The sequence below is a fragment of the Harmonia axyridis genome, chromosome 3 (genome assembly GCF_914767665.1).
Source record: "Harmonia axyridis chromosome 3, icHarAxyr1.1, whole genome shotgun sequence".
In the NCBI taxonomy this organism is placed as follows: domain Eukaryota; kingdom Metazoa; phylum Arthropoda; class Insecta; order Coleoptera; family Coccinellidae; genus Harmonia; species Harmonia axyridis.
In genome coordinates this window covers 31610393-31637859 of record NC_059503.1, presented here as the reverse complement: position 1 = coordinate 31637859, position 27467 = coordinate 31610393, and the positions used below count along the sequence as shown (strand labels likewise).

Here is a 27467-nt window from a genome sequence, read left to right as displayed (position 1 = left end):
GTGATTAAAATAAATAAAATAAAAAATATATAATTTATTGTATGAGATGAAAACACTTCTTATATTTCTTAAGAATGATAAGCTGGATATGGTGAGACTCCAATATTTTGCATTCCTCTGAAGTATCAACATTCTGATTGTAGAATTGAAAATAAGAATTATCATCATGGAGTCGCCGCAAAAACGGAATAAAAGTCGGCAAAGTTTATAATAGAGAACGATGACAAGCCTGATGAGTGCATGAGTTTTAGCGTTAATGACTCGTAAAAAAAAGAATTTTGAAGAGGATTACGTTTTATCTGAGATATTTATGAATATAATGCACATTGCATCATGATGTTGAATTAGTGTGAATTCCTTCATGTTGCTTTTAACTTAATTAAATTCTCATTCGTTGCCTATTTTGAATTTCTACACATGGAATTTTTGTTGATCAAGCCTGAAATGTCGCATCGGAATTTTGCCTGCCAACGGCTTAACTGTGCATGCCACACAGAATTTTTTTATTTCTACCCCGTGGCGTGCGCATTCAAGTATCTTTGTGAGACGACCTCAACGCGAGTCGAGTAGTGTGAATTTTACATTGTTGTTGTTGTTTTCGAAAGATTAAACGAATCAGAACGAAATAGTTAAATTTTTGAACATTTTTATTATTTGACCAATTTTTTCGTCCTTATCAAAAAAAGTACTGCAAGTATTAACAATAAAAGATCCACAACCAGCTTTAAACCACCACTTGTTTTCAAAAGTATACAATTTTCTGGGGTAAATTTCTCTTTTTCACTTCTTAAACTATTACATCGATATTCGAAATTACCGTAACCCTTCAATTTACATATCTTCGATATAACGGTATTATATTGTTTCTTATTAGTGCAGCATTCTTCAATGACGGTAGTGGTCCACTTTCCTGTTACATCCTTAGACGTATCTCCGAAAAGACAGCATTGAGTTTGGTCAGCGTCATCAACTGTAATTAAGGCACCAGGTCTTCCCCTGGGTTTTTCTGGTTCAAAAAATATTGTGCTAGGAGTATCGACTGAACAGAGATCACTGGCTAAAATTGCCGAATCCATCACTAAAGATAAGGCCAAAAGAATACAAAACAAGATCATCAGAGCTCTCAAAATCTTACAACCGAGTCCTATGAGTCCTAAAATTGAACAGAGACAAAGCATTGAGAGGAAAGCGATGAAATAAATCCTATTTTTGTTATGAATTCTCATGGCACTTGGCACCGCTGAAAGAATTCCTGTTATAATAAGTACTATCATTGCTAATCTTAGACATGCATCGCATTGTATTTTGCATTTGTTAGCCATACAAAAACATCATTACTGAACTGTCAATGTTTATCTGACACCGACAGAGAAAAAAAAATAACCTTACCATAGATAAAGATCATAGACCTAATATCAATAATATTGAATGCGTTTTATGCACGTCCCCTCAATGATCTTCTTCTTCTTCAACCACGACAGTGGCTACTGTGGGTCCCCCCTCAATGATCTGATAACATGTTATACAGGGTGTCCCGAAAGTAACTATACAAATTCTTATCAGGGGTAGAGTAGGACTGGGGAATTACGAATTTACTATAAAACATTAATTTCAACCTTTCCTCAAAAAGCTGCAGGGTGAGTTTTCATATTCATGGAAATAATGAAACCATCATCAGAACCAAACTCATCGGCGGATTTTATTGAAACTTGGGATATTATTGACACATGCCGAGGTCGAGTCAGAGAGATATAATTTTTTTTTTATATTCCAAGGAAAGAGTCCTTTCTCCTCTTTTGAAGTGTTCAGTTTAAAAATAGCACTTTGTATTTCGAATTCAAAATCATTTTTCAGATTTAAAAAAGGGCATATATTCAGCTTCGATATCGTCATTCAAAGTTGTCATCATCTAACATTTTTTTCTATGAATTTTGAAATTGGAAAACGTTTAAAGAATTTGATTTATTCAGGATTAATATACCTATCTCGTGAAAGTCGTGAATGAAAGTAAATAGTAAATATCTTCTTGAAAACACAGTGAACGTCTAGTGAAGTACCTATAAGAATTTGCTCATATATGAAATAATTAATTAGTGAAAAACAATTGAAAGCAGGAGAAAAAATATGCCTAAAGACAAAATATGAATTATTCGAAAGAAATTTTGTGGTCATTTTCTATGCTGAAAACATGCTGACAACTGAAATTTGAGATATTTATCACTTATTGGTTGTATTCTATATTGTTATAAATTCTTGGAATTATCAAAACGACGAACACAGATAAAAAGTTTTTTTTTTAAATTGAGAGACGATCATTGTTAACAAAAATACAGCCATTCGAAAAACCGCTAAAATTTCGAATTTTATTTTGATCCTTTAATTTATTCCACTAGTGTACATCATTTTTTGAAGTTTCAGAAGTATAAACTTCTGAAGGCAGACCAATACGTCGGTTCCTTCGACCTAGCAAACAGTAAAATCTTTCTCCCTCGCGAATATGAAAATACAGGTTGGTCCTGATTTTAGTTCAATATCTTTGGCGTCGGATAGAACAACTCTTTTCATGAAAAAAAGTTCATATAAACGCTTAGCTAGCCTTTCCTGAAATATATGTGGTCTGCCGTCTACTGGCTCTTATACTATTTGGAATACTGTAAGCATAAATTAATTCTAACAAATGTTTCACTTTTCTGAATAAAGATCATCAATGGTTTTTTCCCCAAAATATTCCTCAAAATCAAATAGATCATCTATTTTATTCTCAATCTCTGCTGAATTGAGACTGCCATCGTTGGAATCATTGGATCTATATGCATCCTCCAATACCTCAGTATTTACCACCAATTGCCTATTAAAATCGTTGTTATTGATCGTAGTCATATCCATGTTGTAGATGTTTATTGTAGTTACGAATTGTGTTCGTTGTTTTGGAGTTATCCCGTTGTAAGATCTAGGATTGCTGGGTAGGCTGCCACCACTTTTGAAACGTTCCTTCTTCTTACATACATTGAAACAACCTCCAAATATTTCAAAGAAGAGACTAGCAATGCTCATGATGAAACCAATTCCGAGTAGTAAGAACATACCTTGGGTATCATCAAGTGTCAGTGCTCTGTCCTCTACTGTTAGAGAGCTTGCTTTCCCTTTGTTTGCCTGAAACGTTATACTAATTAGCAGTTTAATATTCATATAATATTTTTACATCACAACAATTATCACATCACTTTCAGTAGAGCTGAAAAATTTTGGTTGAAATTTAGACGGTTTTTCACCTAAACTTTCCAATACGATTAACATCTTCAAAGGTATCTAGATCATGGGTTATAATTCGATGAACCATTCTTATGCTCCGCTCTAATGATGGTGATGGCCAAGAAGTGGTTTTTATAGTTCTTTCGGTAGGTAGGGTGAAGATAGACCACACATTTGAGGGAGTAGCGTCCACAAGCCATTTCCAGTTTGATATCCAAATATAATATTTTTACATCACAACAATTATCACATCACTTTCAGTAGAGCTGAGAAATTTAGACGGTTTTTAATTACACTTACAAACACGATTAACATCTTCAAAGGTATCTAGGTCATGGGTTATAACTCGATGGAGCATTCTAATGCTCCGTACTGATGATGGTGATGGCCAAGAAGTGGTATTTATAGTTCTCTGGTTAAATTGGATGAGGATAGGTCGCACATTTGAGGAAGTAGCGTCCAGAAGCCAACCTTATGTTACACTGAGCTCAGAGAAGATACGGAAGCGAATAACTTGCTGGGAGGTTCGAGAGGCCAAAGAAGAAACCAACATGAAAAGACTGATAAGAGGGGAGAAGAATCGTCGGTAACAACACCTTCTTACAATATAAGGCTTCGTTCCAGCAATGGGAGTTGAATAATAGGATAACCCACTGGACTAACACTCCTGGATTTACTCAAATCAAGAAATTCGTGACGATTTCACCTACCTACGCCAAAAAGCTCTTGAAGCTGTCACGAACCGAGCTTTGGGTGATGGTAGGACTGCTGACGGGGCACTGTCAGTACAAACATCATTTGTACCGTATGGAAAAGTCAGCAGATGAGATTTGCAGGCTCTGTGGATCAGAAGCAGAAACAGTCGAACACATTGTATGCAAGTGTCCAGAGCTGTCTGGCCTAAGAACCATTCATATGAGGAAGCCGGTCCTGGATACCCGAGAGATAACGGCCTAAGAGGTTGTCAATTTTATTAACGTCATTGACGAGCTCCTTGGGTTTCCATGAACGAGTAGGGTAGAGAACAAAAGATCTGCATGGTCGCAGTTCCCGGGAGGCTTACCGAGCCACAACGGCCCCAGTTCAAATAATAATAATAATGATAACAACACCTACTTGAGAAGTTAAAGGACGAAATTTGGGGTCAATAGTATCAAATTGACTTGAGGCACCACTTTTAAGCCGGAACTTACCTACAAAGAAGAGGATAGAAATTATTCGGGAACTCTCCCTACTAAGACATTACGATGAGGGATTCACGGCTTGACTTGATATTCAAGCTTCTTGACTTAAAATCAACTCAAGTTCAAGTCAAGTAGTAGTTTTTCAATGTCAAGTCAATTATTTATTTTATCAAGTAATTGACTTGACATTAAAAAACTACTACTGAAATCAACTCAAGTTCAAGTCAAGTAGCTTGAATATCAAATCAAGGCGCAATCCCTAGTTACGTTACAACGGTCTAGAACAGTCAGACTCAACCTTTTTTTACGGTGGGCCGCATAATTGCTTCTGTTCATTCTTGCGGGCCGTAGTAATTTACCTGCTTGTAAAATTATCTGTAACCCGCGCGGTTTTCGTTTATCGCGCACAATCAAAACCCTTTTTTTAAGTCGGTTACAAAGTAGCCTAAGTCCTTTTCTAAGCTCTACTGGTTCCTGTCTGTGTACCAAATTTAATCAAAATCGATTCAGTGATTTATGCGTCAAAGCGTAGCAGACAGGCAGATTACGTTTTTTCGCATTTGTAATATTAGTAGGGAAGTGCGAAAATAAAAATATACAAGATGTTAGGGAAACGCTCCCGAAAACGAAAACCGGGGATACTATTGATGATTTTAAGAAAATTGGACTAATTTTTTATCGCAATTTTTTATTTTGGTAGGTACCATGATTTTTAAACACTTTTTTAGCATAATTCACGCAATAATGCTTAAAAGAGGTTTTAAAAATCATGGTACTGACCAGAAAAAACTATATAATCAGCTAAAAACGCACCCAAGAATCCATAGAAATGAAAACTACAAGAGCAAAAAAAGTGAGATAAAGCATTCTCGCTAAGAAGATTATAGTATAAGGAATTTCCTTATACTATGGTAGTATCATAGTATGTACGCAATAAGGGAGAAAACAAAGGAAAATGAGTAAATATTAATACCGTTATTTTTGCGTAATTTCGAAATCTTATTTGTGATACTACTGTGAAAATTGTAATACTGGACTATGCCTTGGCTCGGGACGCATAAAAAAGGCCAAAGGGCCGCACGTTGAGTATGGCTGGTCTAGAATGACCACCCATAACTCAGATATTTTCACCACAAAAGAGTTGGACAGGAGTAGAGAGTTGAGCGATATTTCACGAACTGTGATTTAATCACTGATATCAGACTGTCACAGGTAGTCACGGTTCCGAAAAACGAATACAGAGCGTGACGGGATCACTGTTTGAACATTTCCAGATATTTTCAGGGCTTATCAACGTCCGTGCAATCGTAAATTATGAAGCCAGCCTGCCAGCCTGATGTTTTTATTGCTTCGGAACCTTTGTCGGCAGTTACTACTGATGCACTCTAGCCACATAAGTTTCGTACGGACGATTGTTTTCGAAAGCCGGACAATTAACAGAACGTCCAAGCAGGCTAACTAATAAAAAAACTCAAATGATTCTCTTCCTCAATTGTAATTGTCGTTGGTGGAGAATGAATAGGAATAATTGTATTTTTCTCTCGAAAAATTCATCAAATATAGTTGGGAAATTCGATTATTTAGGGACTGTTTTAACTACCCATTTCTGAGTTTTTTGTTGTGAAATTTTTAATTTTTCTCTCATTTTTTGTTACAGTATTAGCCCCTTAACTATTTCGATATTATACAATTATAAAATGAGTGTATTTTGTTTGGAGGTTGATTACTCATCATTATTATTAAATAAATAAACGTCTGAATATATGCATATGGCTAATTATTTATTATTCGATGTCCTAAAAATCATACCTTTTCATTTAGAGATTTCACAATTCTTTGATTAGCTCAGAAATTAATAGAAAATATCAGATATATTTAGGAAATTTAATTATTCAATAACTGGTTTTACTATATTTTGTACATTTCTGATTGTTACTTTTTCTGTTTTTCTCTTATTTTATTTGATGCAGTATCAGCCATTCAATATTATCAATATATATTCACATGTGAATTATTGTATTTGTAGGTATTATTTTTTTTTCGATGTCCAAAATTATTCATATCCATATTCCACAAATCTGTTACCTCTAAAGAATTAACAGAAAGACAAAAGAGCTGAGGTTTGGGTGATTCATACAAATAATAATAACAAGCACGGTCCGTGCTCAGCGTTGTGAAACGTGAACGTTCCTGTTCCTTTATGATATCAGTGAAATTAAAGCGTGATCACCGTTTAGGTATCGGATTCGGTTAGCGAACGTTCCGTACAGCACTGGTAGTGGGGTGACCCCACTCCCAGTGCTGCGGAACGGGGAACGGACTCTAACCGAATACGATACCTAAACGGTGATCACCGTCACGCTTTAATTTCACTGATATCATAAAGGAACAGGAACGTTTCACAACGTGATCTAGAAATCACGGTATCGCTCATCTCTAGACAGGAGTGCGATCTGTACAATGAAACAAGGCACCAGGGCCAGACGGTATGGCTGAACTGTCAATAGAGATGTGTCATGCTCTGCAGCCAGGAGAGCTGCTTCATATTTCTAATTACATATCATCTAATGAAGAACAATTTCCATTGCCATGGAAGATACCTGAGGTCGTCCCCATACGGAAGAAGGGAAAGGATGTAGTTCTAACATCCAGTTATAGACCGATCTGCTCATTAAACGTACTCAAAAATCTCTGAGAGAGACTTATTCTGAACAGGCTTGAAGACGTATTCGTCTTCAAGGCAGATGATGCGGTCATATCGGACAGCCAACACGGCTTTCGGAACGGCAGGTCCACCATTATTATTATTATTATTATTATTTTGAACTGGGGTCGTTTTGGTACGGTAAGCCATCCGGGAACTGCGACCATATAGATCTTTTGTTCTCTACCCTACTCCTTCAATGACGTTAATAAAACTGACAACCTCCTCAGAGGCCTTGTCCGTTACCTCTCTGGTATCCAGGACCGGCTCACCCATATGAATGGTTCTTAAGCCAGCCAGCTCCGGACACTTGCATACCATGTGTTCGGCTGTTTCTGCTTCTGATCCACAGAGCCTGCAAATCTCGTCTGCTGACTTTCCCATAAAATACAAATGACGTTTGTACCAACAGTGACCCGTCATCAGTCCCACCATCACCCGAAGCTCGGCTCGTGACAACTTTTAGAACTTTTTGGCGTAGGTAGGTGAAATCGTCACGAATTTCTTTGCCTGAACAAGTCCAGGGAATTATCCTGTTGTTCAACTCCCATAGCTGGACCGCAGCTTTATATTGGTCTTTTTCTAGCCCACAGAAAGGCTCAGGTCCAGCAGGTGTTAACCTTGATGCACTTTTTGCAAGTTCATCAGCTTTTTCCTCAAACCCCACAGTGCCCTGGTACCCATAGTAGCAGGTCCACCATATCCGCTATATTACGTCGGAAGACGATGGTGAAATCTCCAAGAAGAAATGGTGTTTAATGTCAACCATTGAACATTGAAAACGCTTTTAATATGGCGAATTGGAGGAGCATTATAGAAGAACTACGAAACGCAGACGTTAGTGAATATCTGGTCGAATGCGAATCATATTTCGAAAACAGAATCATTAAATCTGGCATGATTAAACATAGATGCTGGAGAAGGTGCCCCCAGAGATCGATAATAGTTACGAGCTTGATTTGGAACTTGATTTGGAACTTGAATTATAATGGACTATAGGAGAGACGTGGAGGAAATCGCGTATGCGCTTTGGTAGTGAAGAGAAGAGGGAACAAGAGGTTCTTTTAATTGCAGAGATGGTAGTCGAAAGGAAGGTGAGGTGGACGAATGAGAGCGATCTGGAAGTAGCAGTGCTGAACACAGAGCTGCTCGTCCTGAAGAGGTCTCGAAACAGCACGGGCCAGGAAAAGACCGGGTTGAGACAGAAGATAGGACAGTCTGCCCAGCTGAGTTATCTGGGAGTCATCTTTGAGAAAAATATGTATTACTCGAGACACATCAAACACGTGGTCACCAACGCGACAGAAAAGCAGGGAGCTTTGACAAGGCTGAAATCAACCTTATTGGCCTCAATTATCATGAAAGGAGGGTTCTGTGCGAGGTGCTGCACAGTATCCTGACCTACGGGACACCCGTTTATGAAGACGTCTTTAACGAGGGACGCAACTGCAGAGGCGGATTTCGGTCCAGAGAAAGATAAACAATAAACCAGCAAAAAATGTTTCTTGTTCAGGAGAATACAGGTGTAATCGAAATTAATCAGTTTTCAGCGAATAACGAAAATTGTAGTATTGAGAATATTCCGTGGAAAATGCCGGGACATCTAATTTCCCAGTTCGACCAGGCAAGAATGGTATCCCTACATCAAGAAGCTTTGTCGAACCACCAGATTGCGCAATGTTTGAATATTCTACGGACTTCAGTAAGGTGTGACCCTTTTCCTGAAAACCGGCAGCGTTGCCCGGAGACCAGTGCCTGGTCGATACAGTAACATCTGCAAGGGAAGACCATTATATCGCAAATTTTACTGGAATGAATCGGTATCGGCAACAGCCCTTCGAAGTCATTTTTTGAGTACCTATAGACGGGTAGTCTCAACCAGTACCATTAGGAGACCACTGCATTCCTCAAATTTAAGGGCAAGAAGACCTTTAAGAGAACCTCGGCTATCACCTGGACATGAAGCTACCCGTCGGCAATGGGCAGTACTTCACCAAGCCTGGATTTTACCACAATGGAGAAGGGTTGCAAACATTTTTCAAGAGAACAATATCCAGAGAATGAATTGCCAGCAAACTCACCAGAAATTAATCCACTTGAGCTCCTATGGGATTACTTAGGGAGAGCAATATCCAATCACAAAACCCACCTTCAACTTTTCAGGAATTGAGATTACTCCTTCAGGAAGAATTGAACGCCTGAAAATTTCATTCATGACTTGATTCGCGGGATGTCTAGGCATATTGGGCAGTTGATTGAAATAAGAGGTGGTAATACGGACTATTAAAATTAGATTCAGTAGTGGAATAACTATAATTAGGTAATCAAAAATAAATAATCGATAAATATAAAATTGTTTTCTCATTTTTCCTATTTTGTCTCATCCTGCATAAAGCAAAGATTAACAAACAAAGGTTTCCTATCAAATACTCATATTGCAGTTGAAATAGAGGAAAATATTCATCTCATTTCCAGAACATGGATTCTTTATTTCTTGAGAATACTAGGGGGGGCAAGACTTTTGACGATGTGTGTATATACTTCAATCTCTTCCCACAAGTATTTCACCTGAATATGTTGAAGATGGTCTCTGAGTAAATAATTACACAGGTTAACAAAATGAAAAAAAAAATTTGGTGCCAGAAATCTAACATCTGATTTTAGATGTTTTTAATGTGCTGATTCCAAAAATGCCACCAGATTTTTTCTATCAGCTCTAGTTTTTGAGATACACGTTACAGGTTAAATGATATATTTTTTTCTGATGAAGGACAACAAATAAAGTGATAAATATGTACTTAATCGTCAAAATATAAATTTCCCAGAATCTAATTAGCCAAATGGATACCTGGAATTGTCCCTGACCCAATGTTCCTATACTACCATGAAGGAAGAATATGAAACAATAGCATTAGTTTTGAGAAAAATTAAATACGAAGAACATCAGTGGTCATTTTGTGTTGATTTAAAAATGGTTAACTTCCTCCTTGGACAGCAGAGTGGTTATACAAAATATCCTTATTTTTGTGCCTTTGGGACAGCAGAGCTAAAAATGAGCACTGGGTTAACAAAAATTGGACTTCAAGAGATGTCACGATTCAAGGAATACAAAACGTGATCAACGAACCTTTGGTTTCAAGAGAAAAAATCTTACTTCCGCCCTTGCATATCAAGCTAGGCCTAATGAAGCAATTTGTGAAGGCCTTAAATCGAGATGGAAATTGTTTTGGGTATTTGTCACGTAAATTTCCTGGAATTAGCACGGAAAAACTAAACGCTGGTATATTTGATGGTCCTTAAATAAGGCAACTTGTTAAAGATCCACAATTCACCACATCAATGAACGAGACTGAATCTAACGCTTGGAGTTCATTTGTTCAAGTAGTACAAAATTTTCTTGGCAATCATAAAGCAGAGAATTACGTAGAATTAGTGGAAACTATGCTTTCAAATTTTAATATTCTCGGCTGTAATATGAGTATAAAAGTTCACTACCTCCACAGCCACCTAGATCGTTTTCCAGAAAACTTAGGTGATTGTAGTGAAGAACAGGGGGAAAGATTCCACCAGGATATTAAAACTATGGAAGATCGTTATCAAGGACGATGGGATAGCCACATGATGGCGGACTACTGCTGGAGCCTTCAGCGAGACTGCCCTAGTAAACTCCATTCTAGAAAATCGTATTAAAGAAAATTTTTATGTGATTAGTGACTAATGTAATTATGTAAATTAAGTTTTTGCAATAAATACTTAAATCCATGTGTCTTTGTTTTTTTAACTGTCAATAGTAATATTATATATTATAACAGTTATAACGTAAATTATATACACAATTTTTTCAAAAATCTCAAAAACTAGATCTGATAGACAAAATCTGAGAACTTTTTTACATTCTGCATCCAAAAATTACTCAGGAACAGTTAAAAAATCGCAGGCACCAAAATGTGTGTTGGCCTGTGTTATCCTTGTATATTATTTTAATACGTTCAGAAAATAAATGGTATATTTTTCATCGCGTGAAAAACCAATTAAAGTGAAAAAAGGCACCATATTTTCCAACTATTTCATCAATCCGGGCATGGAAGCCTTCAATAATTATATTTCATCGAATTCAGAGAACATTAACAATTACATCCAGAATACATCAGAACTAACCGCTAAAAGAGTTCCTGTAGAAGACCTCATCACCAACCATTCAACGTCTCTCTCCATCTTCTTCAAGAATCCTGCCTGTACTACACGATCCAAACCTGCGCTGAGAACAGCTCCGTACTCAGAATTCTTGGGATAAATCATAGCTATAGAATATGTTGTTAAACATTCGTCACCGATGTGAAGAATAGCTCTTCTTTTCCTAAAACATTAGATATTAGAGATGATCAATGTTTATCATTTACTAAGGTTTTGTAAGAGCTAAAACAGATAAACTCGAGTTTCTCATGTTAATCACAGTTAATCAAACAGTGAGGTGTAAAAAAGTACCGTTAGCTCAACGATGGCTTGAAATTTTATCGAGATAAGTGCTCATCGAAAACAACCATTTGTCAATAGTATGTGGAGTCTACCAACCACTGATGAAACAAATCTCCCATTTATTATGTCCGATCGTAAAGTAGAGGTGCAAGAGATACACACATCCATCATCATCGGTGAGTGAGATTTGAGACCAAATATACTGCCGCTGTAGGTGAAAGAAGATCCAAATTTAGGCCCGGTGCACACATCCGACTTTTGCAGTTACGACACCCGTTGCGGTGTCACTTATATGATCTTGAAATCTCTAGCTGTTTCAAAAATTGAATTTAAATTTTTATCAATAAGAGTTTGAATAAGACACTTTATTACTTTCGCAATAACTGTAGACAATGATGAAATCGTTCGGAAGAAAATATATAGGCTACCAGCGGACTCACCGATCATGAGAAATAGAGATAAATTATTGAAAATCCTGTTGTTCGAAGAATTGATGAGAACAACATACTACTACCCAATAAATTTTTCTGATGACATCAACTCATTTTAGTTTCTTCAATGAAGAACTCGATATCCAATTCCCTCTCTACCATTGTGCCAACTCACGACAAAAGTCGTATGTGTGCACAGGTCAATATAGAAAAGAGTAATGAGATATCGCATGTACGACTGCGGCCCAGTTGCGGCCTAGAGGGACATGCTACCAAAAAACGACCGCATGATGGCAGTTACGACGTCGCAACGGCACGGCGGGTAGTGTGCATGCTCCCATTTGATTCTTTATACCACAGGCCGCAAGTACGACACAGCAACGGTGTCGTAACTACAAAAGTCGGATGTGTGCACCGGGCCTTATCCATTCCTCACCGCGCACAATATTTGGGCCGCTCTTACGGCACGCTATGGCGTATTTCGCTTCCAAATTTACATCTTCACCTTAATAAGGTTTAGTTGATACAATAACTGAAATCAGCTCACCATAAAATGAGTAAAACATAAGCCGTTTGGGTGCTTGAACAACAACGTATGGATGAAGATTTTTCGCATCGAATTTTCTTCAACGACGAAGCATATTTTTCACTCAGCTTTGGATTTTTTGTGTGGTTATACGAAAGATCGTGTTTATGCTAATAATCTTCAGACCGTCAAGTTATTGAGAGAGAGAGAGAGATATTGCCCGAAATGTGACTACGAGTCGTCGAAAATTACCTCATAAAGTCCAAGTCCTGTAAGAAATCGCGAGGAGGGCATTTAAATGATGTATTTCAAACTTAACGGCAAGCACCATTGAAATAAAAATTGATTGATTGATATTATAAATATTTGTTTTGTGTTGTGTTTGTTTGTGTTTTATTTACGTTTACTTTCGAAATCACTGAATGTATAACCCTTTATCAGTTTAATGAAATAATATTTTTTGATTTATCTACTTACTTGGGCACAAACTTGGTGCGTATGATATAGTCTAAATTAGCTCTAGATCCCAAAAAAGCATAAGGCCAAAAAAGTGCTTTGGTTGTATTTTTTACACCTTCTTCTACAGTTGGAACCAAATCCACCTCACTCATGAGTTTTTCAACCATAGGATCACTGGAATTTTCGAAGCGATTGACCCATCCTGATTTATCTAAAAGACAAAAAAGATCAGTGGTATTTTATAGCCTTTTTCATTATGAGTTAGTTATTATTATTTTTGTGATATCTATTTACATCACATTAACAATACCACACCACACACAAATTTGAATTTTGAATTATCAATCTTTTTTGTAATTCCGAAGCGTTCGTGATGAACAGTTTGATTTTCTACTCCATTTGTGCTACAATTCAGTTTTTGATGAAAATTTTCGATTATAGAACTATTCAGTCTGTGCTTAAGAGTTTAATGCCAACTATAGGTACTTGAATGTTGTAATTTGAACACGAAACAAACACCATTTTTATCCTTTTCGCTATAATGGCTTCAAGTAATCAATTTCAATTTTGAGATGAAAAAGAGCAAAAACTGCTGATTATAATGAAACTGATTAAGAAACTGCTTTCAAGGCCACAAAAAATTATTAATTTTTACCTAATGTTCCAATTCGATAATGTCCTTGGAGAAGTTTAGATACTGTATCTACCGTTTCTGGATAAACAGGTAATGTTACGAAGGCAATGATAGATCCTGTGTAACAAGATGAAATTATTATCGTGAAAATCCAATAGAATCCTGAAAAAAATTGATTGACGGTTATTTAAATCGAGTAGCACATATATATGAATATTATTCAGAGATTGCTGAGGGAGAGGTCAATAATATCTATAGATTGGGTAAGAAGAAGTCAATAGTCAAAGTTGAGTTTCTGTCATTTCTTACCAAATTAAAAGTTGTTAGCAATCGTCGGAAGCTCAGGGGAACTCAGGTTTATATCAACGAGGATCTCTGTGAAGAGGACCGTCGTGATGCGGAACTTCTGAGACAACAGTTATCCCTAGCCAAAAGCAAGAATCTTAAGGCATATATAAAGGCAAGGTGCCTCTATGTTAATGGTGACAGATATACAGTTGAAGAACTCAGGGAAGAGGTGAAGGTGGAACTTGGACAATCTGATAGTCCTAAGAGAAAAGTAGCCGAATTACCTACGGCTGCTGAACATGTAATAAACAGTGCCCCCAATAGTCCCGCCCCTGTAGGAAGATACAAGCAAATGTTGAAAGAACACGATCATTTGCAGATTGAGGAAGATTCTAGGATTAGTAAGGAGATTTCAAACATATCACAGATCCTGGATAGAGCAGGGGATCTGGGTGAGTTGGGGAGGACGAGATCACACTCATCGAGCAGCAATAAGGGGACACAGAAGTCTGGTGGTTACGGAAATAAGCCAAAGACAGTTAAATAGGGAAGTATTTGGAAATAATGTTAGAATACTGTTTATTTTGGAATTTATTCAACGATCAATAAAAATTTTTGTTTCTCATTATTTTTGGGTATTTTGTGTATTTTTTAGACTATTTTTATTTTGATTGTTTTGTTCATGATGGATCAGTTCTTGAGAGACTTTGATGATGGTGAATATGAGACTAAATATATAGATCAAATATGTGATTTAGAAATGAAAGATTGTACACAATCTAAATTCAGAATCATTCATAACAATATAAGAAGTGTTGAAAAAAATCTTGACGAGTTCAAAATAAATTTGAGAACCTGTATCGACAGATTTCATGTTGTGGTCTTGACTGAAACATTCCAGATTTCAGATCTTAGAGTGTACCATATTGATGGGTACACGAGTGTTTACAACGGTGGAACATATAACAAAAATGATGGAGTCATAATATACATCCGTGAAGATCTGGAATATCGTCATAGGATAGTGCCGATTGGGGACATTACAGCCTTGGAAGTAGATATACAACTGCTAGGTAAGATAATTAGAATAACTGGCATTTACCGCTCACCACAGATCTGCACCCAAAGATTCAATCAGGATCTATTTTGTAATCTAGAAAATGCAGATGAGTGTGATCAACATGTTTTGGTGGGTGATATGAATGTTGATCTGATGGCTTCAAATGATGTTGTTGTGGAAGAATATAAAAATATTTTGAGTTATTTCGGTTACAGATCTTATATAAATGATATAACCAGGCCCCACAGTGGGAGTTGTCTAGATCATATATACTTGAAAAGCAATAACACTACTATAGGTAAAAATCATCATGCATATATTGCTCGTACAGACATAACAGATCACTATTCTATAATAATTTGCCTAGATTATGAAAAAAATCAGAAAACAACAACTACCACATATAAAAGTTACGTTAATTATGCAAAAATGAAAGATTATCTGAGAAATATAAACTGGCAGGAAATAATAAAAGGAAAAAACGTAAATGCATTTGCTGACACTTTAATTAATGTAATTACAACTTGTTTGATAGACAATACAAAGAAAAAGAAGTTGACATATAATAAAGCAGGAAAAAAGGATTGGATCACCCCAAGTATTTTGAAGTCTATTATTAAAAAAAACACTTTATATAAGGAACACATTAAGGACCCATATAATTCAGACTTAAAAAAAAAGTATAATGCTTATAAGAATGTTTTACAGAAGCTGATAAAGACAGCAAAGAACAATTATATGAATAATTGTGTTTTGAGAAATTCATCGAGAACTAGATCTCTGTGGTCTTTCGTGGATAAAGTTTGTGGGAATGTCAGACCTGAAACAAAAATTAGTTCCATTAGAAGCACTAGTGGTAGAGTGGTTACGTCTGGGAAAGAGATAGTGGAGGAATTCGGTGAATATTTCGGTAATATAGGGAAGCAACTTGCTGATAACATAAAAGAAAACCAGGAAAGTGTGGAAGATGTAAAATTTTGTGGAAGTTCATTATTTCTGTTTCCAACTTGTCCTAGTGAAGTAGAATTGATCATAATGGAGCTGAAAAATAATGGTGCTCCTGGAAAGGATGGTATAAAATCTGAGCTCTTGAAAAAGATAAAGGGGGAAATTAGTGAACCTTTATCATTGTTGGTGAACTTATGTTTCGAAACCGGGCAGTTTCCTGGGACTTTAAAGACAGGTATTGTTGTACCACTATACAAGTCAGGAGAAAAAACAAATATAGAGAATTATAGACCTATTACATTAACATCTAACTTTGCAAAGATTATTGAGAAAATATTCAAAAATCGCATACTCTGCTTTTTAGATAAGAATAAGATATTATCTGACAACCAATATGGATTCAGAAAGGGATGTTCGACAGAGGATGCGATTAGAAAATTAACAAAAAATATATATAATTGGCTAGATACAGGAAGGATGGGATTATGCGTTTTCATAGATCTTGCCAAAGCGTTCGATACAGTTTGTCATAAAAAACTACTCGGAAAACTTTACAGAATTGGTTTCCGGGGTAGGGCTTACGATCTGATTGAAGATTACATAACGGAGAGAACTCAACAAATAAGGGTGAATGACCATGTGGGTGAGATAAAGTCAACAGAATATGGAGTTCCCCAGGGAACTGTTCTGGGACCGATATTATTTATAATATATATGAATAATTTACTACTAATGGAAGGAGACGGAGATATTATCAGCTTCGCAGATGATACCGTTATTTTATATGAGGATGCATCATGGAGTAGATTAAAATTAAAGGCTGAAAAGGATTTGTACGGTAAAATTCAATGGTTCAAAGAGAATAAATTAACACTCAACTTAATAAAGACGAAATACTTACCGTTTAGTTCCTATAAGACAGGTCTTCCGCACATGGGAAATCTGGAAGTCGGCAGAGGTGTATCAATTCTTGAAGCGGAGAAGATCAAATATTTGGGCATTATGGTTGATAGACACCTGCGATGGGATTTGCATATTGATTTATTGGTGAGAAAACTTAGATGTCTGCTTCCAAAATTTAGACATCTGAGAGGGTACATGAGTACGTCATACCTGAGGATAATTTACCTCTCTCTTTGCCAGTCTCTCATTAAATATGGAATCATTGGCTGGGGTGGGGCATACATTTGCCATATGAGAAGGGTGGAGATTATACAGAAGTGGATACTCCGAACTATTTATGAGAAACCACTAATGTTCCCATCTGGTGAGCTGTATGATGTCTCGGGGGTTCTGACTCCACAACAACTCTTCGCTTTGGAGATGATATATTCAGTTAATGCCAAGAAGATTGATATCAAGATGAGTACTAGTGATCACGAAACAAGAAACAGAAGAAATCAGGTATTTAGACCAAGAGCTAAAAAACGGATAGGAGAAAGATGTTTCACCTACCTCGCACCGCGTGTCTATACGAACGTTCCTGATGATCTGAAGAATGGCCGAAGGCTTATTAAGAAAAAACTGAGACATTGGATTATGGAAAGAGGCAGGGAATATTTTTATAGGATTGTTAACCCATAGAACTGCTTAATGAAAGTTCTTATTTGCGAAGCAATCCCAGTGTGGATGTAGTAGCTCGTTTTCCATTGGCGTGACAATCCAGCTACCCATAGGACACCCGTTTTTCATATTTTATGGATTTTTTTTTTCATTGGTTACATGATGTAATGGTCCATTTGCCGATAGAACATTCATTTTCGATTTGTTTGGAATAAGTATATTATTTTGGTTTTTTTATGAAAGTATTATATTTTGTATTTTGTATATCGCATACTGGCTTGCGCCTCAGCGATTAATGTTTATACTGATTTTTCAGAATAAACTATTATTATTATTATTATTATTATTATTATTATATAACTATAAGATAAAGAGCTAACTATTTTCAAAAGATCCCTATTGTTTCCTCAAAAATATTATTGGTAGGTCCTCGTTTGTCTTTTTTGTTAGCATTTAAAAATTGAGTTGTGCGAAAACACATATTTCATGTGAAGACCGGTGATGCGCATTTTGCTGTTGCACAATAGAATATTAGGTTTAGGCGACGGATCCCTCCTAAATTCAATTTCTGATGAGTTACTTATTGCTACAGCTGTTGGATTATATGTGAAATCAAAATCCGAATTCCTTCAAGCCCAAACTTCTAGCCCATCTCAAGCTCTAATTTTCGCTACACACCCTCATTGCATGCCTCTCAATTTAGTCTATTCAAATCAAGTGGACCGACTTGCAGCAAAAGTCTAATATAAATGAACCCAAAAAATATAGCGCTACCCTTCTCTTGTCTCGAAGATTGGTCAAACCGTAGGAATGTGATATCCTCTGAGAACCCTAAGTGAAATACTTGGAAGTCATCTTATATGAGAAGCGGATATTCAACCAGCGCCTGTACTAAGCCCTCTGAGAGAGTAAAATGGTGCTATCCAAATTTTCTTTGGAGCTATGTCGTCGCAGCAACATCTCCATCTATAACAAGTTGATCTTGTATAAAACTCTTGTTCATCCCATTCTAACTTACGCAGTAACGTGTTGAGCTTTCGCGCCATACGCAACGAAGTTCAACAGATCATACAAAATAAATTCTCCAAAACCGCCTTCTATCGCACTGGTTCTTTCGCAATGCCCAACTCCATCGTGAGGCGAACCTTTTGCCGTTGAAGACATTTCTTCATAAAAACGTTCTGAAAGCTTGGAAAAACACCTCAACCTATTAGTCAGAGAATCCCTCGACTATAACAAATCTTCTAGCAGATACAAGCATCCAAAACTTGTACTGCAAATCGAATCTTTCGATGACCGTCAGTGAATAGTGCATTGTACCATCAGGCAGGTAATATATTCTTTCTGAAAGAAAAGAGACAGGCCATCCCATTTAACGCCATTTGACCTCATTCAGATCGGGATAAAGGAGTCTGACGACCGGTTTCTGAAAGGCCAATCAACGTAAAAATCAAGTGACCAGCTGTCAATTCTATGATCAAGCGTAATTTGAGTTGCTGAAAGTAAGGTTAACTACTTAGATTTGATCATTCTGCCAGTTAACACAGTGATCAAGTAGGTATTAGGTATACGTGAATTGTAAGTCCAGCGTCATTTTGTGTTTCTGAAACACATTTAAGGCTAAAGCAGAGATTAAACTATTAGCAAAGTTGTGACCAACATACATTTCAAACAGAGGTTAGGTTTAGCGGATAGATCGTATTGTCAAACGAGGAGTCACTGAACGATATTTCCTAAGGTAGTTCGTTTTTGAGGATTACCCCTGCTCAAAAAATTTAAAAAAATCTATGCAAAATATGTAAATATGACGCATGTCTTGAAAAAAGTTGGGTTATCTACCGAATAAATATATTTAAACCACATGATATATGTGTTTTCTAACACGTTTAAAACACATATTTTAAATGTTATATGTATAAGTTATGAAAAGCTAACCTGGGACATTATCAGCAAGTGGTGAAACAGGCACCAAAAATTTTTCTTACTACATTAACGTATACGATGTGAATTTTCTTACATCCTCACCTATAAAAACTCGTGTTGCAATCTTGTCAGAGTTAGTCCAAGAATCGCCGCGATTGAATGTGAATGCGTTGGTAAAGTTTCCAAAAACATACCAGAACATATTTCCAATTTCTTCGGGGTTTTTCAAAAGTGGTTTCAGAGTATGCTTATGTGAGAAGTTTAGAGGAAATATAGCGAAAAGGTAGATAAGGGTTAAGCTTAACCACACAGTCCAGTGGAAAGGACCCATAATTGCTCTGTACCTAAAAAAATATTATCACTAGTTTAGAAAAATTACCACCCTTACTGATGAAAACCTCGGAAGTGCTGTAGAGGTTAGTGTTATAAAAGCAGCACAGTCTTGATGGTACATGTTGGAAATGTCGACAATTTTTGCGATTTCGTTGGATACGAAAATGCCTGATATTCCAAGATTAGCTCTGCCTGCTTTGATAAATTCAACTACATCATCTGCTGATCTGAGAATTGAGAAAGGCATCAAAAAATGAGAATTACGATTGTCATTAACATGGCAGTTTTCGAGTATACATATAGGTATAACATCCATTCAATTATTGTAGAACTAGGGAAGGGGAAAATTAATACTACGTTTTTAGAGCGCTCATTCATCAAACGATATTCAATCACGATATCTGCAATTTTCTTTTTTTGTGTCGAGTATGGTTAACCACTAGGGTTCAAATCACGGTTTGACAAAATCAATTCAATAAAAAGAGTGAAAAATGCTTCGTATAATTTATTACCCGAACAATCTCGAGAAAGATACAAAACAGTTTTTCAAAAATTCATGGAATGGAGGCTCAAATACAAAATCAATGAATTTCAGAAGATATTATGTTAGCATATTTTGAAGAAATGAAGCCATCATCACTTTGGTCAATTCATTCAATGCTAAGATCAACAATTAACATAACCATGATATTACATTAACATTACATTAAAAAAAGAAAATGGGATGGTTTCAAAAATAAGAAATCGAAAATGTTGATATCAAAAGAAATCAATGTCTTTCTCCAAAACATTCCAGTTGGCAGATATTTGCTTACGAAGGTATAAAAATTAACAGGCAAGTATTGATTTATTTTTATTCCAGGTGCACCTTTTCAGAAAGCCAATTAAAACAAAAAATAAATGTAGGTAATTTGTACGACAAGTTCACTCGAGATTTTTCGGGTAATATGCCTGATTCAACGAAATTTTCCAAAAAAAAAGTTGAGGTCATTTAAAACCAATTATTCTTAAGATTGTAGGTATGAGTTTTGGGCAACCATTCTCTTTTCTGAAATGAACCCTCATTTTTCATCTTTCAAGAACGTATTTATTCCACAATCTAATGGTTTTTTGCAATTAATACTTTTTCGAAAAAACTCATCGATTTTTTGAGAAATCGGAAAACCGGTATAGCTTAGTAACCCTCCACATTTGGCCCTTACTTGCCTGGACTTAATTTGCTGCAAATGACCTCTAGTAGTAACCCTTCAAAGGTCACATCGAATTACCAAACACCCTGTACACGTTCACATAATTAATGACGATTTTATTAATTTAGTCTTTTACGCGTATATAATGATTTAGAATTCATACTTTGATGGATTTCAATGAATCTTCATTCACATTAAAAAATTTTTTCTTGTATCTCTGTAAGCCAAGCATGCACGTCGTATGATAGAGCTATAAAGAGTTTTATGAGTTCACGCAAAAATCACCTAATGTGCTCCAGTAGTTTTCACTTTAAGAATAAATATCTCAATAGGTATGTAGGAAAAGGGTCCCTGAGCTTTCCCTATAAGCAAAATTTCAAGTGGAAAAAACATTGTTCGATACTCTACCAACTCACACTAAATCATCAGAGTTCGGAGCTTCAATAAAATCGGTTGTAAAATTAAAAGTCTTGGCTAAAATTTTGATGAGTCGAACTTCCAATCCATCCCATACGATGTTATCATTCACGTCGACGGTCCTAAAATTTTTAATAAATATAAAATAAATGTGCAGAAAGTTTAACTGTCAAAATTAGCCAGATTCTCACCTTTTTATGACAAAAGGAGGAAAGTGAGCCAAAGATATCGTGAACCTATGACCAGCAAAGCCTTCGGACATTTTTTTAGGGAATAGGGTGATATTTGGTCGGGTAAGCCTGCCATTCATCCAAGAGGTGAGAACTACATGTTTGCTGGACGCTATAGCGTCGATGTACAATTTGTGGGTGTAAAGGACATAGGGAGTTTGCTGAAAAAAATATATAGAGGCAATGATATGCTGCGTCAAGTTTCCTGAAAAATCACTGTAATAGACGTCTATATACAGGGCGGGCTTCTGAAAACGAAACGAATTAATTTAGAAAAAATACTCGGACACGTCGATTTCTGATTTGAGGGGGACCACTTTTAAAATCAAATTCATATATCGCTTCAACACTTAGTGTTAGAACACCAACACCTACATTTTGAATAGGATAATATATCATTTTTTTCATTTAATCTATTCGTCTTTGAAATATTCTGGTCATTTCGTTGAGCATGCTTAATGAATTAATAAAATTTTCACTGAACTAATTAATTATGTGGTTACAGCAGAACTATTTATTGAAGTTCCGCCAGAAAAACACGTCAATAGAAAGTACGTTTTAGAGCTTGTAGAAAAATTTCATTTCTCAATTTTGTCTCTGGTGTCTTCTAAAGAACAAAATCTACGATATGCAGCTAGTTTCATCCCAAAAAATTGATACTCACCCTCTAAAAACACCCTTTATAATTATATCAGAAATGTAGAAGTGTAATAAAAAATGTATTTTGACAATATACATTTGCCCCTCCCCCCAAAAAATCCGGCCCCTCCAGTTTTTGAAAGCTGGCGTCGCCACTGCTTATTCTTCAATCTACTATATCACCCCCAGAAAGCTCGGTACACCTTTTTGGCTCACCCTGGTATATGGAGTTGTGTGCTTTTCAAAGGTACAAAAGGCAGGAGTAGAGTCAAGTTACTCCTTTTGAAACAGGCATACTATAATGTTGCGGAGTATCTGGGGGATAGCGACTTTTAGTTTCAGATTTATATCGTTCTTTTTTTTTACTAGTAGAATATTTATGTGGATAGGTTATCGAGGGTCAAATTACAAAGCAAGGAAAAAGAATATTGGACATGCCTTCAGGAGAAGCGCTAACCGTAGACACGTGTTTCGGGCTTTCGGCCCCCATCAGTAAAAAATGTTAGTTGAGCAACACAATTGAAGAAAAACAACAAACAAACGGAGTCCACAACAGAAGCATGTCCAATATTATTTTTTCTTGCTTTGTAATTTGACCCTCGATAACCTTTCCACATATCTTTACCAGGACTAGGTTTTCACGCAGGTAGCTATAGCTTCCCACGTGGTGATGTTGGTTGTTGCCCGAAAACCCATTGGGTCTTCCTGCGGAAACCACAAATGGACGGCTGGCTTCTGTTGTGGACTCCGTTTGTTTGTTGTTTTTCTTCAAGTGTTGCTCATCTAACAATTTTTCACCGTACTGATGAAGGCCGAAAGCCCGAAACACGTTTCTACGGTTAGCACTTCTCCTGAGGGCATGTCCAATATTCTTTTTCCTTGCTTAGTAGGATATCTAGTTATAAATATTTGTATTTTAATTTATAACCTTGAATGTACAGTATAATCCGTTTCAGTATTCCTGTTAAGGTATTATGAACCCATTTTGTAAAAGCTGACCTATTTAGGTATTTTGTTTTTATTATACTACAATGTTGACTTGTCCTATACATGTGATATGTCTTATCAAAAGGGCTCAAAAGCATTTGACGGCAAGTTAGAGCTTTTCTCCAATTTTTAATCACATCTTATGAATTGAATTTTATTTAGCAAAGAAGAAAATAATAAACCATAGTGGTATCTTATTCGCAATATTCTCACCTCACCATCTTCCACAACCATTTCTGATTTGGATATTACGAGAAGATTAACTATCTTCTGTGAAGAACGTTCGGATAGGTACTTATGTACGCGCCATTGTGATGATTTTGTAACCACAATCACCTGCGAAAAAAGAGGAACATCAAATCACCCACACGAAGATATTTCATTTATATATCATATTCTCCTTCAAAAGCGTTGAATTTTCTAATTACTTTTCAAATAACTCCCCTGGTTTTTATTCTGAGGCCCCAAAATCATATTGGTGTCCATGACGTCCTCTACAAACAATATAAAAACCTTACATGTGTGGTTATAACGAAATAAATTCGAATTTCTCGAGGATTTTCCTTGAGCGTCTCCATGAATTCGAGGCAAGTTGAATCTTCGAAGCAAATCGTTTATAAAAATATCCTCAATATTTTCATTCGGTTTCATATCATATAATAAGATTGGAGTGCATTTTTCCAAGTATTTGGTAGATAAATTCATTATCAGATCGATAAGGGAAGATGGTATGTCAAAATCCTGAGAGTTCTCGGCTGCAAAAAAACTTTTCAATCTCTCATTTTGGTCAATATCAGGTATTAATTGCAAAGATCTTTTTTTAGAGTGAGTATTCCAATTTGCACCGTATATAGGAAAGATGAGTAAGAACACAAAGACTAGCTTCATTTTGGGAAATGAAAACAAAACATTTCTAGAGTGTATCATCGAGCCTGTGTAAATAAATGAATAGTAAGAACAGGTGTTCAAATTGATCCCTAATAATAAATACCTAAGAAAATTAACATTTGAATCAATGATGAAGGATGTGATATGATTACCTATTATATGAAACCGTTCACATCTGATTTCAGAGCGAATATAAGATATTTAAAATTTCAATAAGAGCACTAATTTGGCGTCAGCAGATATTGAGCATTTATGCGGCCGTGAAGGCCTGTATATATGAGATGTGATTTATTTTATGTCATTTTTGACAGTCAATTCAACTAAAAACTAAATGAGGAGTTCAGGTGAACGATCCAGTCAAAGTTTTGCATCAACATTCAGTTTCCGATCTCGAATTCCACGATTAAGTTTGTTCATAGGCAAAATTCGTTCCGTAAATACGGCCGTTCGAATTTTTGTGTTTCTGTTAATTACAAAACTGTACATTTGATAGAGATGAAAATTCTCATTTTGATGTAGAATGACAATTTGAAGACTCAGGCAAAATTTCATTTTGATCACTCAACTAGAACAATAGGAAATTCAAGAATAATATCGAAAAAAAATTGGAATTGCGATGTTTGTGTTCATATCAGGTGTGTGAATAAGTCTTTCCCGTTTTTTGTAAGAGATGGCGCCACCAATACTGTGCGAGTATTTAATGGTTGCATATGTCATAATCAAAGCTTATTCATCTGTCAACAATTCCACACTAACACATTAGTTGAAATTTTTTCGCATCATAAATTTTTGAAATCGTGAAAATGTCGAAATTTGAGCCGAGTCGACGTCATTTGCGGGAAGTTTCACTTTATTGGTTCAATTTGAAGAAATCTGCTGCCGAGGCGCATCGGTTGCTTCAGGAAGCTTATGGAGAAGGTTGTGTCGATGATTCAAGTGTTCGCGGATGGTTTCGACGCTTCAAAAGTGGCGATTTCGACGTGGAAGACAAGGAGCGTTCCGGGCGGCCGCAAATCTTTGAAGATCAAGAATTGGCGACTTTGCTTGATGAAGATTCGTGTCAAACGCAAGAACAACTTGCTGAAGCATTGGGAGTTGACCGAACAACCATTTCCAAGCGTTTGAAAGCCATGGGAATGATCCAAAAGCAAGGAAATTGGGTGCCGTACGAACTGAAGCTGAGAGACGTCGAACGGCGTTTTTTCACTTGCGAACAGCTGCTTCAGCGACATAAAAGAAAGGGTTTTCTGCATCGTATCGTGACTGGCGATGAAAAGTGGATCCGTTACGATAATCAGAAGCGAAGAAAATCATGGGGACTACCCGGCCATGCATCATCATCGACGGCCAAGCCAAATATTCATGGCGCCAAGCTCATGCTCTGTATATGGTGGGACCAGCTAGGTGTGGTTTACTATGAGCTTCTGAAACCGAATGAAAGGATCACAGGCGAGGTCTATCGACGACAATTGATGCGTTTGAGCCGCGCACTGCGAGAAAAACGGCCACAATACTCCGACAGGCACGACAATGTTATTTTGCAACATGACAATGCTCGCCCACATGTTGCACAGCCGGTGAAAACATACTTAGAAACGCTCAAATGGGAAGTCCTACCCCACCCGCCGTATAGTCCAGACATTGCTCCGTCTGATTACCATCTCTTCAGATCGATGACGCATGGCCTGGCTGACCAGCACTTCCATTCCTACGAGGAAGCCAAAAAATGGGTGGATGACTGGATAGAGGCCAAACCGGTCGAATTTTTTCGCAACGGGATTCGTATGTTGCCAGAAAGATGGGGAAAAGTTGTAGCTAGCGATGGCCAATACTTTCAATAATTCATTTGTAACCATTTTTTCACAATAAAGGCTCAAAATTTGAAAAAAAACGGGAAAGACTTATTCACACACCTGATATAAAATATAATTTTTATTTCAAACTCTCTACAAAATTTTAACTCATCATCATCACTCATTCAGAACCTTAGAAAAATCAAGAAAAAACGAAATACTCAATATTTTTGTACTCACAGTTTCGATAGAACTGAAATTTTACGTAGGGGAGAGACGGCAAATGGCACTCACATAAGAAAATCTTCAAATTTTGAAGAAACGAGAACTGATTTTTTCATTCTGTTTTCGTGAAACATTTGACTTGCATGTATAGCAACTTTGTATATTTATAAATTCACCTTCAAATCAAAATATAAATCAGAAATTATATTTTTCTGAAGTTATCCAATGAACGCCAATGACCGACTCGATAGGGTAATGGCGCTCAGGCAGGTGCAATTACGCTAAATAACAGCAAAAACTTTATTACAGTCGTTAAGGGAATATAGATGAGATCCATTCAAGTACTTTGTTTCAAATAATAGTTCAAAATATAATAGTAAAAAAGGTTTGCAATAATCGCAGATGTATTTATGTGGTCGATCCTGAGCAGCTGTGGTCTCCTGAGCAGCTTGCATGGGCCCACTGCTATTGGTTGAATACTTTCTGGTTCAGAAACTGGCTGGCTGTTGCTATTCACCAAATCGTTTATAGATTTCTCATTTGGTTCGCAACTGCGGTCAGTTTGAGCGCAATAACCCGAATGGTCGAAAATTTCTAAAAACCTTGGCATAACTTCAATGGTTAATCTTATGAATAATGGTTTTGGATATTTCAAGCAGAACACCTTAAATGCACTTTTGCTTTTGCTAATTAGTTTATTGAAAAATAATGAAAAATGATTTCACAAACCTTTATGGAAGTAAAGGGTGTTTTTTTTTCGAGGTATATAACTTTAAGTTGGCATTACTGTTCAAGATGGCAACCGATTTAACAGCTGTCAAGTGATTTATTCTCAGTTTGGTTTGGCAATTCATCATGAATAGACTCACGCCTAAACAACGCTTGCAAATAGTGCAATTTTATTTCGAAAATAATGGTTCTGTGCGGAATACGTATCGCGCACTACGTCCATTTTATCGTCGACAAAATCGTCCATCAGAGCAGTTAATTCGATTAACCATGGAACGGTTTCTCACCATGTTAACTCTTATTGATAACTCGCATCCCCAGAGATGCCGTACAGAAGAAGCTTTTGCTGCTGTAAAGCATAGCATTGAGGAAGACCCGAATGAGTCTATCCGCCATCGGGCACAGGAATTGGATCTGTGTCCATCCACTTTATGCAAGATTTTGCGGAAGGATCTTGGTTTACGTGCTTACAAAATCCAACTCGTGCAAGAATTGAAGCCAAGCGATCATCAAGTAAGGCGTAGATTCGTCGAATGGGCCCAAAAAGAGATTGCCGTTGTTCCCGATTTTCATAACCGAATTTTGTTT

The 27467-nt window shown here is 36.6% G+C and overlaps 1 protein-coding gene across 2 annotated transcripts; it reads right to left on the bottom strand.

Moving 5' to 3' along the window:
• Positions 1–629: 629 nt before the first annotated feature.
• LOC123674684 (ionotropic receptor 21a) lies at positions 630–24650 on the bottom strand. 2 transcript variants are annotated; one of them, XR_006746690.1, is made up of 12 exons: positions 24285–24650; positions 23673–23999; positions 23458–23580; positions 21580–21779; positions 21388–21510; positions 19847–20008; positions 19551–19792; positions 13688–13828; positions 13051–13243; positions 11299–11497; positions 1136–3153; positions 630–1078 (listed from the first exon to the last, which is right to left on the bottom strand). XR_006746690.1 is itself a non-coding variant. In XM_045609652.1 (11 exons), exons 3-11 carry the CDS (start codon positions 23476–23478, stop codon positions 2683–2685), a joined length of 1752 nt encoding a protein of 583 aa, XP_045465608.1. In that variant the 5' UTR covers positions 23479–23580; positions 23673–23999; positions 24285–24650; the 3' UTR covers positions 630–2682. The 2 variants fall into 2 exon arrangements, 1 of the variants encoding a protein (XP_045465608.1); XM_045609652.1 differs by having other exon boundaries at positions 630–3153.
• Between the last annotated feature and the right edge of the window lie 2817 nt (positions 24651–27467).

Bases quoted from the DNA above. Each gene is read 5' to 3' on its own strand.
- LOC123674684 (XM_045609652.1), bottom strand. From the start codon at position 23,478: ATGGTTGTGGAAGATGGTGAG. The intron at 13,244-13,687 runs GTAAAAATTAAT...TTTGTCTTTTAG, and splicing joins TTATCGAATTGGAACATTAG to ATAAATCAGGATGGGTCAAT. The intron at 11,498-13,050 runs GTAAGTAGATAA...CTAATGTTTTAG, and splicing joins CGCACCAAGTTTGTGCCCAA to GAAAAGAAGAGCTATTCTTC.